Here is a 15,428-nt window from a genome sequence, read left to right as displayed (position 1 = left end):
TTTTAAAGGGGTGCTTTTTGGAATTTATTTTTTATTTTTTAAACTGGTGCCAGAAAGTTAAACAGATTTGTAAATTACTTCTATTAAAAAAATCTTAATCCTTCCAGTACTTATTAGCGTCTGTATACCGCACAGGAAATTCTCTTCTTTTGGGATTTATTTTCTGTCACGACCACAGTGCTCTCTGCTGACACCTCTGTCCATTTTAGGAACTGTCCAGAGCAGCATATGTTTGCTATGGGGATTTTCTCCTGCTATGGACAGTTCCTGACACGGACAGAGGTGTCAGCAGAGAGCACTGTGGTCATGACAGAAAAGAAATCCAAAAAGAAAAGAACTTCCTCTGTAGAATACAGCCACTAATAAGTACTGTAAGTATTAAGATTTTTTTATAGAAGTAATTTACAAATCTGTTTAACTTTCTGGCATCAGCTGATTTAAAAAATATAAAAAAAAATAAAAAAGCATCCCTTTAAATTTCCATATCAAAACAATTATATCCAGTCATGAATATCCTTTAATAATGGGTAGATAATATTACCTTCTCATAATGTTCTATCAATATCTCCACCACGATATTCTGAAACTTGATGTTCATCATGGCGGCTACAGTTTCCTCCTGGGCTCTCATCAGTGTAGGACCAAAGATCACCCCAAGGTTGGAGACGGTCATAAGATTCTGTTGACTGTGAAGCGATACCCTGAACCAATAATACAGTATTAACATATTGGATGGATTCCTGGCAAAATATAGCATATTTCACATTCTTTAGGGCGAGCGTACCAAGGTTCTTACAAATAACAGTAGAACATGAAGGTCACAATTAGAGATGTGCGATGTTACAGTGATTTGATTCGTCACGAACTTCTCAGCTCGGTGGTTGTTGACTTTAGCCTGCATGAATTAGTTCAGCTTTCAGGTGCTCCGGTGGGCTGGAAAAGGTCGATACAGTCCTAGGAGAGAGTCTCCAGCCCACCGGAGTACCTGAAAGCTGAACTAATTCATGCAGGCTAAAGTCAACAACCGCGGAGCCGAGAAGTTCGTGACGAATCGAATCACTGTAACTTCGCTTATCTCTAGTCACAATATCAAGCACCAAAACTGAGATCAAAACGTTGTGAAAATGACAAATATTAGTTGGTGTTCTGTGTTTTTTTTAATGGTTCTAATAGAGGTTTGGTCCCGCAAGTGTAAGGCCTCGTTTACATTCTCCGCTATTCGGAGTTCCGTCGGCAATCCGGCCAGAAGCACAGGAGTTTAGCTGAGAAAAAAAAATAGTGTGAGCACAATTTTATTCTTCGCCAAATTTCTGTAAAATTACCGGCTCACCGACGGACCCCATGCAAGTGAATGGGGTCTGTCGGGACCCGGTAGTAGCTGTTTGCATCCAACCCGTTTTAGGGTCTGATCGGATCAAAAAAATATAAAAAGAGCCAATCGGAACCTTAACGGGTCGGATGCGAACAGCAATGAGAACCCAGCCTAAGACGTGAATGAAGAAGAGAGAATTACTTGACAAGGTGCTTGATTAAGATGTCCAACATCTCTCGGTTCTTCTCCGGTAGTTTATGGACTAAGGCGTGTACTGCTTGGACTCTGTAATTTTGATCATCTGATTCTGTAGAGGAAATAATAAAGTACTAAGTAGTGTTTGCTTCACCATTCACATCGAAAACTTAAAGGGTTATTCCAGGAAAAAAATTTTTTTTATATATATCAACTGGCTCCAGAAAGTTTAACAGATTTGTAAATTACTTCTATTAAAAAATCTTAATCCTTTCAGTACTTATGAGCTTCTGAAGTTGACTTGTTCTTTTCTGTCTAAGTGCTCTCTGATGACACGTGTCTCAGGAAACGCCCAGTTTAGAAGAAAATCCCCATAGCAAACCTCTTCTAAACGGGGCGGTTCCTGAGACACGTGTCATCAGAGAACACTTAGACAGAAAAGAACAACCTTAACTTCAGAAGCTCATAAGTACTGAAAGGATTAAGATTTTTTAATAGAAGTCATTTACAAATCTGTTTAACTTTCTGGAGCCAGTTGATATAGAAAAAAAAAGTTTTTTTTACTGGATAACCCCTTTAAAGATCCTACTGGTTTTCTGTTACCAGAGTGCAGTGCATTGTAAGAACTCAGATCAAAGTTACATTCTTAAGCTGCTTGTGCATACAATTTCAATAGATAGAAAGAACTGGAGCACTCACCATGGAGCGTACACCTGAGGGACAGCCACTGTTTCACGCCACAGGCGTGAAACAGCGGCTATCGCTCAGGTGTACGCTACTGTTTTCTGCGTGGGGTTGTCTTGTGTATATCCATGAGTATGGAATAAAGATCACAGCAAGAAATCCATGGTGAGTGCTCCAGTTCTTTCTATCTATTGGAATTGTATGCAAATGAAGCTTTCTATCCACAATGTGAAGCACCACCTAGGGAGGCTGTTTTGCTTTTCACCCCAGTAAAGCTGATAACGCACCAATGTGAGCCCGTATTATACGTGGGCAGTGCCCGGTACTTTTTATCTTTGTTACGGTTTGATATTCTAAATCTACTGTATGTTCAGACATATCATTAAAATCCGATGTATATTTCCGTGGAAGAAATCCAAGGCTGACCCTTATATCTGTGCCACAGATCTGAGTGCCATGGATCCACAAGCTTATCCTCAACATTTTTTTTTCACACTGGTGCCAAAAATACTTGCCAAAATTTTAATCCCTAGTCACATACTTGGGTGTGGATTGTCAATGGATAGGACATGGATTTCGGCACAGAATCCACACCAGAATCCATCTCAAAACAAAGTGTGATCAGAGCGTTAAAGGGGTAATCTGGTGGAAAACAATTTTTTTAAATGAACTGGTGCCAGAAAGTTATACAGGTTACATCTGTTTTAAAAATCTTAATCCTTCAAGTACTTATCAGCTGCTGTATACTACAGAGGAAGTTATTTTCTTTTTGAATACTTTTTTTTGCTGTCTGAAAACAGTGCTCTCTGCTGACACCTCTGTCCATGTCAGGTACTGTCCAGAGTAAGAGAAAATCCCCAAAGCAAACCTCTCCTGCTCTGGACAGTTACTGACATGGACAGAGGGGGTTAGCTGAGAGCACTGTGTTCAGACAGAAAGGAAATTCAAAAAGAAAAGAACTTCCTGTGGAACATAGAGCAGCTGTTAAGTACTGGAAGGGTTAAGATTTTTAAATAGCAGTTATTTACTGCTATTTATCTGTTTAAGAAGTGCAGCGAAAGATAACTAATCCTTTGGATAGGGGATTAGTTATAGATCGTGGGGGGCCCGACTGCTGGGACCCCCGTGATCTCCTGCAAGAAGGCGCTGCTGACACACCCCCTCCATGTATCTCTGGGATACATGGAGGGGTCGTGTTGGCCGGTGCTCCTTGCAGACTGCTGGGTCCCAGCGCTAGGCCCCCCCGTGATCTATAACTTAAAAGTTATTTTTCACCACAGAACACCTTTAAAGGGATATTCCGGGCAAAAATATTTTATCCCCTATCCAAAGGAGACCCCCCGCGATCTCCCTGGAGGTTTCCGAAACTGGAGATTCAGCACCCTCATAGAATGCGGGTGTTGAATCTCCAGTTTCGGAAACCTCCAGGTTTCCGGTACTGGGGACGTGATGTCACGCCCCGCCCCCTCCATTCATGTCTATGGGAGGGGGCGTGACGGCCGTCACGCCCCCTCCCATAGCCATGAATGGAGGGGGCGTGGCGTGACATCAAGTCCCCAGTCCCGGAAACCCGGAGGTTTCCAAAACTAGAGACACAGTTCCCGCATAGAATTCGGGTGCTGCAGGGAGATCGCGGCGGGGCTCAGCAGTGGGCCCCCCGCGATCAGACACCTTATTCCCTATCCAAATGTTTTTGCCCGGAATACCCCTTTAACTTTCTGGCACCAGTTGATTTAAGAAAAATTGTTTCCCACCGAGTACTCCTTTAAAGTTGAACTATAAGGTCCCAAGTCTGACCAAAGTCTTACCAAAGGCAGCCAACGATACCTTCATAGTCCCTGCTACATCTTTGTTCTTATGATAACCAATGGCAGCTGTGGTGGCATCGATATGGACGACACTTCACCAGGCTGCTGGACATTTCTCATGGAGAATTAATCTAGTACCATTTTCCCAGACGAGGGGAACCGCGCTTAAAAAATAATATTCGTCAATGGCTAACAAAAGGGTTCCTGACTGAGGAACATCTTCCTCTATATGCCTCATTATACCAACGTGATGACATCATAGGTGTGACATCATGGCTCCACTATGATATAATAGGCTTTGCGTTTGAAACGTCAGTTTATAAATATGGAAGACTAAAATAATACAATAGACCAAGTAGAATAAACATGAACTAAATCAGTGAATGTCTTATACACAAGGAGATGTGTGGCCCCTTTAATACGATAGTTGTATTCCGGAGAACAGAGAAGGTCCAGTTCCCAGCCCCTGGATCGCTGCTTTGTTATATTTTAAAATCTTTTGGGTTTCTTTCCTAGTACTATAAAACTCCTCTAAATACTAAATAAAATAAACAGATAATATACTCACTGACAGCGAGAATAAAATCCTTGTGCAGTTTATAGGTCATGAGGGGCTCAGTCAGACATCTGGAGGTATATAAATCACATGTCATTTTATATAAACATATCAGAATTTCTACAGCACAATAAATACAATTATTATTAGGATTTCAGATACCTTGCATAGAGTTAAATACTAATAATATCTGAAAGCCTTTAGCTGCCACTAAGAGTGGTTTAAAAGCCTATTGCATACAGAGTTGCCATTTAGTTGAATGAAAGCTGTATACATGAGCTCCCTCTAGTGGTGGCAGCAGTCAGCCAGAACTGCATCTGTTTAAAGGGGTACTACGGTGCAAAACAATTTTTTTTTTATAAATCAACTGGTGCCAGAAAGTTAAACAGATTTGAAAATGACTTCTATTTAATAATCTTAATTCTTCCAGTACTTATTAGCTGTTGTATGGTCCTAACGAAGTTGTATGTCTTTCTAGACATCTTCCCAGTCTGACCACAGTGCTCTCTGCCGACACCCCTGTCCATGTCAGGAACTGTCCAGAGTACAAGCAAATCCCCATAGCAAACCTCTCCTGCTCTGGACAGTTCCTGACATGGACAGAGGTGTCAGCAGAGAGCACTGCGGTGAGACTGGAGGGAACTACACAACTTCACACAGCAGCTGATAAGTACTGGAAGGATTAAGATTTTTTAATAGAAATAATTTACAAATCTGTATAACTTTCTGGCACCAGTTGCTTTAAAATAAAAAAAATGTAAAACATTCTACCGGAGTACCCCTTTAAATCTATGTTTAAAGAGATTTCAGTGATTCCAGTGGTCAATAAATGGCTATCACTAAGAATATAAATTACGATTACTAACCAGCCAGTTAACTATCTCATCCAAAAATATTGAATGGAGGGGCGTAGTATTATTTTCTGTCTTTTATTGTATTTCCAGTGTGTAACAGTATATATTATATTATAACTCACCTGAGGTAGTTTTTAAGAGCACTTGTTACGGTCTTATTGTCCCATAATTCTAAATCAATATCCATATCAGGCGGCGCTTTAGGTGCTATAAATTTAAAACATATTTTCAGATAAATATTAGGTTACTATCCCACCATATACATATACTACAATCTATTTATGTTCATAGGGAAAAGAAGGATCTGGGTGAGGTGAGTAAACAATTGTATACCAGGTATGATTTAGCCCTTCAGCACACTAGACCACCAGGGATACTGGCATTAACCCCTTCTCTGGTCTAAACCAACACAATATCCGACTGTTAAGGAGTCCGACGCCTGGCATCTCTGCTGTTACCCAATGCCATGGCCTGCACGCACATAGTAAAAAGAGATGGAAGCAGAAAGCTCCATACATTGTGTAGTGGCCAGACTGGGGAACTGCAGCTCAGCTCCCATTAAAGGGGTATTCAAGGAAAAAAACTTTTTTTTAATATATATCAACTGGCTCATGAAAGTTAAACAGATTTGTAAATGACTTCGAATAAAAAAATCTTAATCCTTCCAATAATTATCAGCGGCTGAAGTTGAGTTGTTCTTTTCTGTCTGGCAACAGTGCTCTCTGCTGACACCTCTGTCAGTCTCGGGAACTGCACAGAGTAGAAGAGGTTTGCTATGGGGATTTGCTTCTACTCTGGAAAGTTCCCGAGACAGGTGTCATCAGAGAGCACTTAGACAGAAAAGAACAACTCAACTTCAGCAGCTCAGAAGTACTGAAAGGATTAAGATTTTTTTAATAGAAGTGATTTACAAATTTGTTTAACTTTCTGGAGCCAGTTGATATATATATATATAAGTTTTTTCCTGGAATACCCCTTTAAAGTAAAAACTACAGTAATCGAGCAGGACCACAACTAGGGTTGCCACCTGGCTGGTATTCTGCCCACCCTGCAACCAATCCTCCAACTCCTGGAATGTTGCACCATAACTTATACCAGTGTTTTCCAGCCAGAGCATCTCCTGCTGTTGCAAAACTACAACTCCCAGCATGCCCGGACAGCCGTTGGCTGTCCGGGCATGCTGGGAATTGTAGTTTTGCAACAGCTGGAGGCACCCCTTGTTGGGAAACACTGATCTATACTATATACTACTATGCAGTCCAACATGCTGAGAGTTGTAGTTTTCATTTGAGGCAGCTGCTGAGCCACAGGCTGTATCAGGGCATGCTGGGAGTTGTAGTTAGTAACTAACTGCAACTCCCGAATTTAAATAAAAAAAAGCGATCAAAAAGTCCCATCAAAACAAAAATGGTACTGTTAAAAATTACAGATCGGGGCACAAAAAATTAGCCATCCTACAGGTCCGTATAAGGAGAAATAAAAAAGTTATAGGGGTCAGAATAAGACAAAATTTCCCCCCGCATTTGTGTATCCTGTGATGTCACGCATATATAATAAATTATGCAAATTAGCATGTCCGGTATTTATTTATTTATTTTTTCAAAAAAGGTGGCAACCCTAACCACAACACAATGTACAGAGCTTCCATCTCCTTTAATATGTATGTGGGCACCACAGCTCCTCAGCGGGGGTGCCAGTTGTTGAACCCAACCAATAAGATATTGAAGACTTATCCTGAGGCTAGAAATAAAAAAAGTCAAAAAAATAAATAAAAAATAAATAAATAAATAAAAAGCTTTATCTCCTGTCTACCCTAGACCACCAGGGATTTTGTCAATGACCCCTTCCCTTTCCCTGCCCCCACTTATTCCCTTCTGGTCACTTAGAGTGGCCTGTATGTACGGCACAGTATTTGGCTTAGTAAAAGGGTTGATAAAAAGATCTACCTTTTCTAAATACTATTTAATGAATAATCATAAGAATCTCTATTTTTACTGGAATATCCTTTTAAAAAAAAACAGATCTCGCTCCTTCAAGTTTCCATTAAAGCAGTTTCCGAGTATTCACAAGTGGCGCACTCACAAATCCATATCGGAAAGAAGAGCTTTTTACACTGTGATCTTACAATGTCATCCTGCCCCACTATTATTTTGTCTTTGTAGAGTTCTCAGTACTTGACTATTTTAGCTACAATAAGACGTGTACTGCCAGCGCATAGTAGTTACTGTGAATAGAGCGACTCTACTTACAGTACATACCTATAAATGTACCGGATAGACCTGCCACTGTATTATTATGTGCGATAAATATTATAAAACATTATGACATGTTTACATTGTATGTAAAGCTTATTACTGTGTTTCCGGGCCCATAAGGTGATATATATTGTATTTTAAAGACAACACAGTCTTAAAAACGTATGCCCTATCCACAGAATGGAGTCCCGAATTTTGACGTTGAATTTTAAGAACAAAATATCTGAGGCTAATTTTAGGATGTTTCTGGTGGTCTAAGGTAGTGTTGGTGTTAAAGGGGTACTACCGAGGAAAACTTTTTTTTTGTTTCTCATCAACTGGTGCCAGAAAGTTAAACAAATTTGTAAATTACTTCTATTAAAAAATCTTAATCCTTCCAGTACTTTTTAGGGGCTGGATTTCTCTTAAATCACGACCACAGAGCAGGAGAAAATCCCCATAGCAAACATATGCTGCTCTGGACAGTTCCTAAAATGGACAGCAGAGGTCGGCAGAGAGCACTGTGGTCATGAGTCACAACCACAGTGCTCTCTGCCGACCTCTGCTGTCCATTTTAGGAACTGTCCAGAGCAGCATATGTTTGCTATGACTCGTGACATAAGAGAAATCCAAAAAGATAAACATTTTCTCTGTAGTATGCAGCCCCTAAAAAGTACTGGGAGGATTAAGATTTTTTAATAGAAGTAATTTACAAATCTGTTTAACTTTTTGGCACCAGTTGAAAAAAAAAAAAAATGTTTTCCACGGTAGTACCCCTTTAACCCCTTAATCACTTAAGGACTCAGGGTTTTTCCGTTTTTGCACTTTCGTTTTTTCCTCCTTACCTTTTAAAAATCATAACCCTTTCAATTTTCCACCTAAAAATCCATATTATGGCTTATTTTTTGCGTCGCCAATTCTACTTTGCAGTGACATTAGTCATTTTACCCAAAAATGCACGGCGAAACGGAAAAAAAATCATTGTGCGACAAAATCGAAGAAAAAATGCCATTTTGTAACTTTTGGGGGCTTACGTTTCTACGCAGTGCATATTTCGGTAAAAATTACACCTTATCATTATTCTGTAGGTCCATACGGTTAAAATGATACCCTACTTATATAGGTTTGATTTTGTCGCACTTCTGGAAAAAATCATAACTACATGCAGGAAAATTTATACGTTTAAAAATGTAATCTTCTGACCCCTATAACATTTTTACTTTTCCACGTACATGGCGGTATGAGGGCTCATTTTTTGCGTCGTGATCTGAAGTTTTTATCGGTATGATTTTTGTTTTGATTGGACTTTTTGATCACTTTTAATTCATTTTTTAATGGTATAAAAAGTGACCAAAAATGCGCTTTTTTTGACTTTGGAATTTTTTTGCGCGTACGCCATTGACCGTACGGTTTAATTAATGATATATTTTTATAGTTCGGACATTTACGCACGCGGCGATACCACATATGTTTATTTTTATTTATTTTTTACACTGTTTTATTTTTTTTATGGGAAAAGGGGGGTGATTCAAACTTTTATTAGGGAAGGGGTTAAATGACCTTTATTAACACTTTTTTTTACATTTTTTTTGCAGTGTTATAGGTCCCATAGTGGCCTATAACACTGCACACACTGATCTCTCCCATAGGGGCCTATAACACTGCACACACTGATCTCTCATCCTGATCACAGGCGTGCATTAGCACGCCTGTGATCAGTGTTATCGGCGCTTGACTGCTCCTGCCTGGATCTCAGGCACAGAGCAGTCATTCGCCGATCGGACACCGAGGAGGCAGGTAAGGGCCCTCCCGGTGTCCTGCCAGCTGTTCGGGACGCCGCAATTTCACCGCGGCGGTCCCGAACAGCCCGACTGAGCCACCGGGTCACTTTCACTTTCGCTTTAGAAGCGGCGGTCAGCTTTAACCGCCGCTTCTAAAGGGTTAATACCACACATCGCCGCGAACGGCGATGTGTGGTATTAGCCGCGGGTCCCGGCCGTTGATGAGCGCCGGGACCGACGCGATATGATGCGGGATCGCGGCGCGATCCCGCTTCATATCGCGGGAGCCGGTGCAGGACGTTAATATAAGTCCTGCATCGTTAAGGGGTTAAGAGGACTAAGACAATTTTATTTTTACGTTTTTGTTTTTTCCTCCTCCCCTTCAAAAAATCATAACTCTTTTATATTTTCATCCACAGACTAGTATGAGGGCTTGTTTTTTTGCGCGACCAGTTGTCCGTTGTAATGCCATCACTCACTTTACCATAAAATGTATGGCGGAACCAAAAAAATACTATTTGTGTGGGGAAATTAAAAAGAAAACCGCAACTTTGCTAATTTTGGAAGGTTTTGTTTTCACGCCGTACAATTTATGGTAAAAATTACATGTGTTTTTTATTCTCTGGGTCAATACGATTAAAATGATACCCATGATTATACACGTTTCTATTATTGTTGCGCTTAAAAAAAAATCGCAAACTTTTTAACCATAATAATACGTTTAAAATCCCCCTATTTTGAAGACCTATAACTTTTGAATTTTTCCGTATAAGCGGTGGTATGAGGGCTCATTTTTTGCGCCGTGATCTGTACTTTTTATTAATACCATATTTGCTTATACAAAACTTTTATTAAATTTTTTATTAATTTTTTTTGGAATAAAATGTTATAAAAAAGCTTTTTTTCTTTTTACGTTCATGCCGTTCACCGTACGGGATCATTTACATTTTATTTTAATAGTTCGGATATTTACGCACGCGGCAATACTAAATATGTATATAAAATTATTTTTTTACACTTTTTGGGGGTAAAATAGGGGAAATGGGACAATTTACAGGGAGGGGGTTTTTCACATTTTTTTTTACTTTATTTTGTTACTTTTATTTTTACACTCTTATAGTCCCCATAGGGGACTATTTATAGCAATAACTTGATTGCTAATCCTGTTCAGGGCTATGTATAGGACATAGCACTGATCAGGGTTATCGGTCATCTTCTGCTCTGGTCTGCGGGAAGGCAGATCAGAGCAGAAGACTCCCGGAAGACAGGGGAGGCAGGTGAGGGGACCTCCGTCTGCCGTGCAGGATGATCGGATCGCCGCGGCAGCAGATGCCGTGATCTGTATTGATCACGGCATCTGAGGGGTTAATGGCGGACATCCGCGGGATTGCGGGTGTCCGCCATTACCGGCGAGTCCCTGGCTGCGATCCACAGCCGGGACCTGACGCGCATGATGCCGCCATCGCTCCGATGCCCGCAGTTATGCTCAGGACGTAAAAGTACGTCCTGGTGCGTTAAGTACCCCATCACCAGGACGTACATTTACGTCCTGCTTCGTTAAGGGGTTAATGCAACCAGCCCTGGTCATGGGTAGTGGTGAAGTTAAAGGGGTGGTCTGAAAACTACATTTTTCTTTTTAGAAAGTACCCAAAAGGCTGCAAAAAAAAAAAAGCATACTTACCTGTTCTGATCACCAGCCGATGCAGTTCTAAAGGCATTCAGTTCTCAGTGCTTTCTGCTTCTTCCTGCTTCTGATGACCTGCCAACCCTGCAGGTGATAACCAATTGGCTGAACCGGCAGTTCCTGCAGGGTTGCTGCATCACCGGAACCAGGAAGCAGTAGTGGGCACTAGAGATAAGCAAATTTTTTAAAAAAGTCGGCCGATTCAACGAATTTTCTGATTTTTTTTTTTTATTCACGGCAAATCTGTATTAAAAATGACTATATCTGGCCTACAGAGAGCCTCAATAATGATGTAGAACACTTTGCTTTGCTGTAACACGCATAGGGTGTGTGCTGGGTTAGTGAAATAATACTGTTATTCAGTATGACATGCAAATTAGAGGCGTCGCTATTAGAATCACTGTTGCAGAGCGGCACAATAGCAGAGCCTGGAGGTGGCAGCAGTATGAGGAGACCATATAGTGGCTAAATGACGCAGCGTGGAGGTGGCGGCAGCACGAGGAGACCATATAGTGGCTGAATGACACAGCGCAGATTTGTTGGCAGCATGAGGAGACCATATAGTGGCTGAATCACACAGCATGGAGGTGGCGGCAGCATGAGGAGACCATATAGTGGCTGAATGACACATTGTGGAGGAGGCGGCAGCATGAGGAGACCATATAGTGCCTGAATGACACAGCGTGGAGGTGGCGGCAGTATGAGGAGACTATATAATGGCTGAATGACACAGCGTGGAGGTGGTGGCAGCATGAGGAGACCATATAGTGGCTGAATGACCCAGCCTGTAGGTGGAAACAGCCTGTCGAGACCATAGGGCCCCACAATTGAAAAGATTAAACATTTAAATTGAAGATTTCAAATAAATGGCGGTACAGTGACACAGCCTGGAGGTGGCGGAAGCATGAAGAGACCGTAAAGTGGCTGAATGACACAGCCTGGAGTCTTCACAAAGGTCAGTCTCTCCACATTTTTTGTGGACAGATGAGTTCTCTTTGGGGTTACTATGGCCCCCGCCGCACTAAAAACCCACTCTGATGGCACACTACTGGCCGGGCAGGACAGCTTTTCCAGGGCAAACTCTGCTAATTGCGGCCACAAATAAAGTTTGGCTGCTCAGAAGTCCAGCGGATCTTCAAGGTGTGTTGGCATGGTAATGTCAAGGTATGCCACCACCTGCTGGTTCAGGTCCTGCTCCAGGTCTACCTGTTGCTGATGAGTTGCTTCACTATGCGGGTGAAGAAAGCTACTCATCAGCGACTGTAGACTCAGGCTGCTGCTGATGGAGCTGGTACTGCTCCTGCCACCCCACCCCTCCCCAGCAGCCATGGCAGTGGAAGGTGGCACAGAGGGCCCCCCGAGTCAGACCTACGAGAGGATGGATAAGCATCGGCCAACTGACTACGTAGGATGTCTCTGTAGTAGGTCAGTTTGTCCTCCCTCTCAGTGGGTGTAAAAAATGCCCCCATTTTGTGCTGGTAGCAAGGGTCCAATAAGGTGAAGAGCCAGAAGTCATCCCATGGTGACAATTCCTTGGTCACTACGCAAGCAAGTGAGCATGCATCGTGCCATTTGTGCAAGTGACTCGGAGGGACTGCCTGCCTCCATCTCCACTGCATACTGCCACGGTGTATCTGGGCCCTCTGTCTCGCCTTCCTCATAACCCTCTAGCTCCTCTAGCTGCTCCTGCTCCTCCTCTCCTGTCAGATGACTAGAAAAACCGCCCATCTCACGAAACCTAAACTGTGCTCCACTGAGCCCCTCCCCCTCCAGTTCAGCCCCCACAGGGCTCATGTGGCCGTGAGATGTAGGCGCCACGTCTCCAGTGCCCTGACCAGCCATCATTTCCAACACGTGTTGTAGTAAATGAAGCAGTGGAATGATGTTGTTCATCCCGAAATCCTGGCGACCAACTAATAAGGTGGCTTCCTCAAAGGGCCTGAGCAAACGGCAGGTGTCACGTATAAGCTCCCACTGGTTGACATTGAAGTTACACAGGGGAGTACCTCTATCCGCCTGGGTCATCAAGAAATCTGTGATGGCTTTTCTCTGATCGCATAGTTGGTCCAACATATGGAGAGTGGAATTCCAACGTGTGGAAACGTCGCAAATCAGTCTATGTTGGGGGATACCGTTCTGGCGCTGCAGCTCAAGGGGTGTGTGCTTTGCGGTGTACGAGTGGCTGAAGTGCATGCAAAGTTTTCTTTTTACACCAACAGGTGTGTACTTTTGGCTTGCCTTTCACAGTATCTAGGCCCTTAAGACTTTAACAGGAACAAAATGGTACACCACTTAGATGTGGGTATGTGGTATGCACTTATGAGGGGAGGAAAATGCTCTCCAGTACGCTTAGATTAGATCTAATGTACCAATTAGATGTACACAATCGCTGTGCACGACACCCAAAATTGCACACTCTCTCTCTCTCTCAATCTCACTATCAGTGCTTCTAGGCAGGATTTGGGCTTGAGGTGAATAACTGCTGTAAAAATGCTTTTTTGTGCAACACACACTGCTGTCTGTCCCTCTCTCTCTGTAATAGAACACTGATGTGACTGGCCTCAAGATGGCTGCCGATCATATAGGGCTGTGACATCAGCGGGGTGACTGGCTGCTGATAGGCTACATCCTGCATATGATTCTGGGTCATCCTGCAGACCCTTGTTCCCTCCTTCCCAGGATTGCTTGCCCCATGTCCTCACATGTGGATCCGCCATTTTAGATGTCCAGCCCCTGGAGTCTGGACCACACTAAATGGAGATTAATGAAGCAATTCGCGCAATCGAATCACGGCAATATTCGCATTCCTTGCAAATTGAATTTTTCCTGAAATTCATAACGAATTTGGATACGTCCAATTCTATTCGCTTATCCCTAGTGGGGACTGTGAGCAGTTAAAATAGTATAGGCTGGCGGGGGATCAGGGAAGGTGAGTATGAGTTCATTTGTTATTTTCTTTTTACAATCCTGATTCTATTACAACATTTTTTTCTGGGGATGGAATATCCCTTTAAGGGTCTATTCACACGTACAATATTCTGTGCATCAAATCTGCGCAGGATTTCAAGCTGTGTTCAGTCATTCAGTTTACATTGAAATCTGCAGCAGAAAATCCTGTGCATCAAATCTGAGCAGAATACTGTAAGTGTGAATAGACCATAAAGGTTTAAAAAGGGATAAAGGGACTTCAATATGAATATATTCCATTACATTGTGGTACACAATAAAAGATACTTACAGAAAACAGTGTTCATCAGCTTTTGAACTTTTGAGTTGACACCCCCAATTCTGTACAGTCCCAAAATAGTGATACCTGAATATAAAGAGAAAAACAGAATGCTTGTGATATAACTCCCAGGGGCCCTGTTTTATGTTAGTTGCATGTGCTGCCTGTGGTGAGGAGACTGGTATACCAATCATAAATACATATCCCATATTTTTTGGGCAATCTCTTGTGCTGCTCATGGTGCCTATTTGGCACTGTTGAAGGGGGTACTCTCAGGAAAGCATGCTTAGTCGGGGCAATCTGTGTGCAATCTGTGTTAAAAAGAATGCTCTGTCTTTATAAATCGGAGGGGTTCTTTGGCGGTTGCAGCAGGTGGTGGGGGTCGTGACATCATAGACATGCCCCCCCTTGTGACGTCCGCCACGTCCCCTCCCATAGATTTGTTTTGAGGGGGCGTGACGTGACATTAAGAGGGGCGTGGCCATGATGTCACAACCCCCGCTGCCTGCACACAGCGTTCTATACGAACGCCAGGTGCTGCACAGAGATCCCAGGGGTCCCAGCTAGGAGTGAGAAAATGTCTAGGGGTAGAGTACCCCTTTAAAGCCCTATTTGAGGTTCCAGAAGAAGTTTAAAAAATGTATCATTGTGGTAACTGAAGACATTTCTTTTTCCTTTTCTAACAAAATAAAAGTTCTTCAGCCTTAATATAATTATAGAATTTTTAACTTTTTGACCAAAATCTGCAGTGTTGTTCGTTAAGCAAAAGACCAGAGAACACAGAATTTCATCCTCTTCACAGGAAAGACTAGAGACTGATAAAGACAGCTCCACCTTTCTCAGCTTCCAGGACCCATCTGATTTAGAATGTGGCTATAAGGGTCCCTGGCATTGTTTAAAAAACTTTTTATGCAACATTTTTACAGAAAATTTGGAGGATAAACTTTTTATTTTTAGGTTTTTAGTTGACATTAGGTGTCATTCTATTTAATGCTTTCTAAAAACTGCGACCTTACCTCTTGCTTCCACGGAATTGATGCTTTTTTTCACAAAGTTGAAGCCAGCTTCAGTTAAAAACACTAAATAAAGCAAAA

General features: G+C 42.1%; 1 protein-coding gene across 1 annotated transcript in view; it reads right to left on the bottom strand.

Moving 5' to 3' along the window:
• Positions 1-15,428, bottom strand: part of ARHGAP42 (Rho GTPase activating protein 42) — a 317,056-nt gene that overhangs the window by 29,891 nt on the left and 271,737 nt on the right. Inside the window, 6 exon segments of the mRNA XM_056561532.1 lie at positions 542-701; positions 1,514-1,619; positions 4,568-4,626; positions 5,532-5,616; positions 14,347-14,421; positions 15,351-15,413. Of these exon segments, the coding sequence (XP_056417507.1) occupies positions 542-701; positions 1,514-1,619; positions 4,568-4,626; positions 5,532-5,616; positions 14,347-14,421; positions 15,351-15,413 (548 nt within the window).

Source organism: Hyla sarda, chromosome 2 (genome assembly GCF_029499605.1).
Source record: "Hyla sarda isolate aHylSar1 chromosome 2, aHylSar1.hap1, whole genome shotgun sequence".
In the NCBI taxonomy this organism is placed as follows: domain Eukaryota; kingdom Metazoa; phylum Chordata; class Amphibia; order Anura; family Hylidae; genus Hyla; species Hyla sarda.
This window is presented reverse-complemented; position numbering and strand designations above follow the sequence as displayed.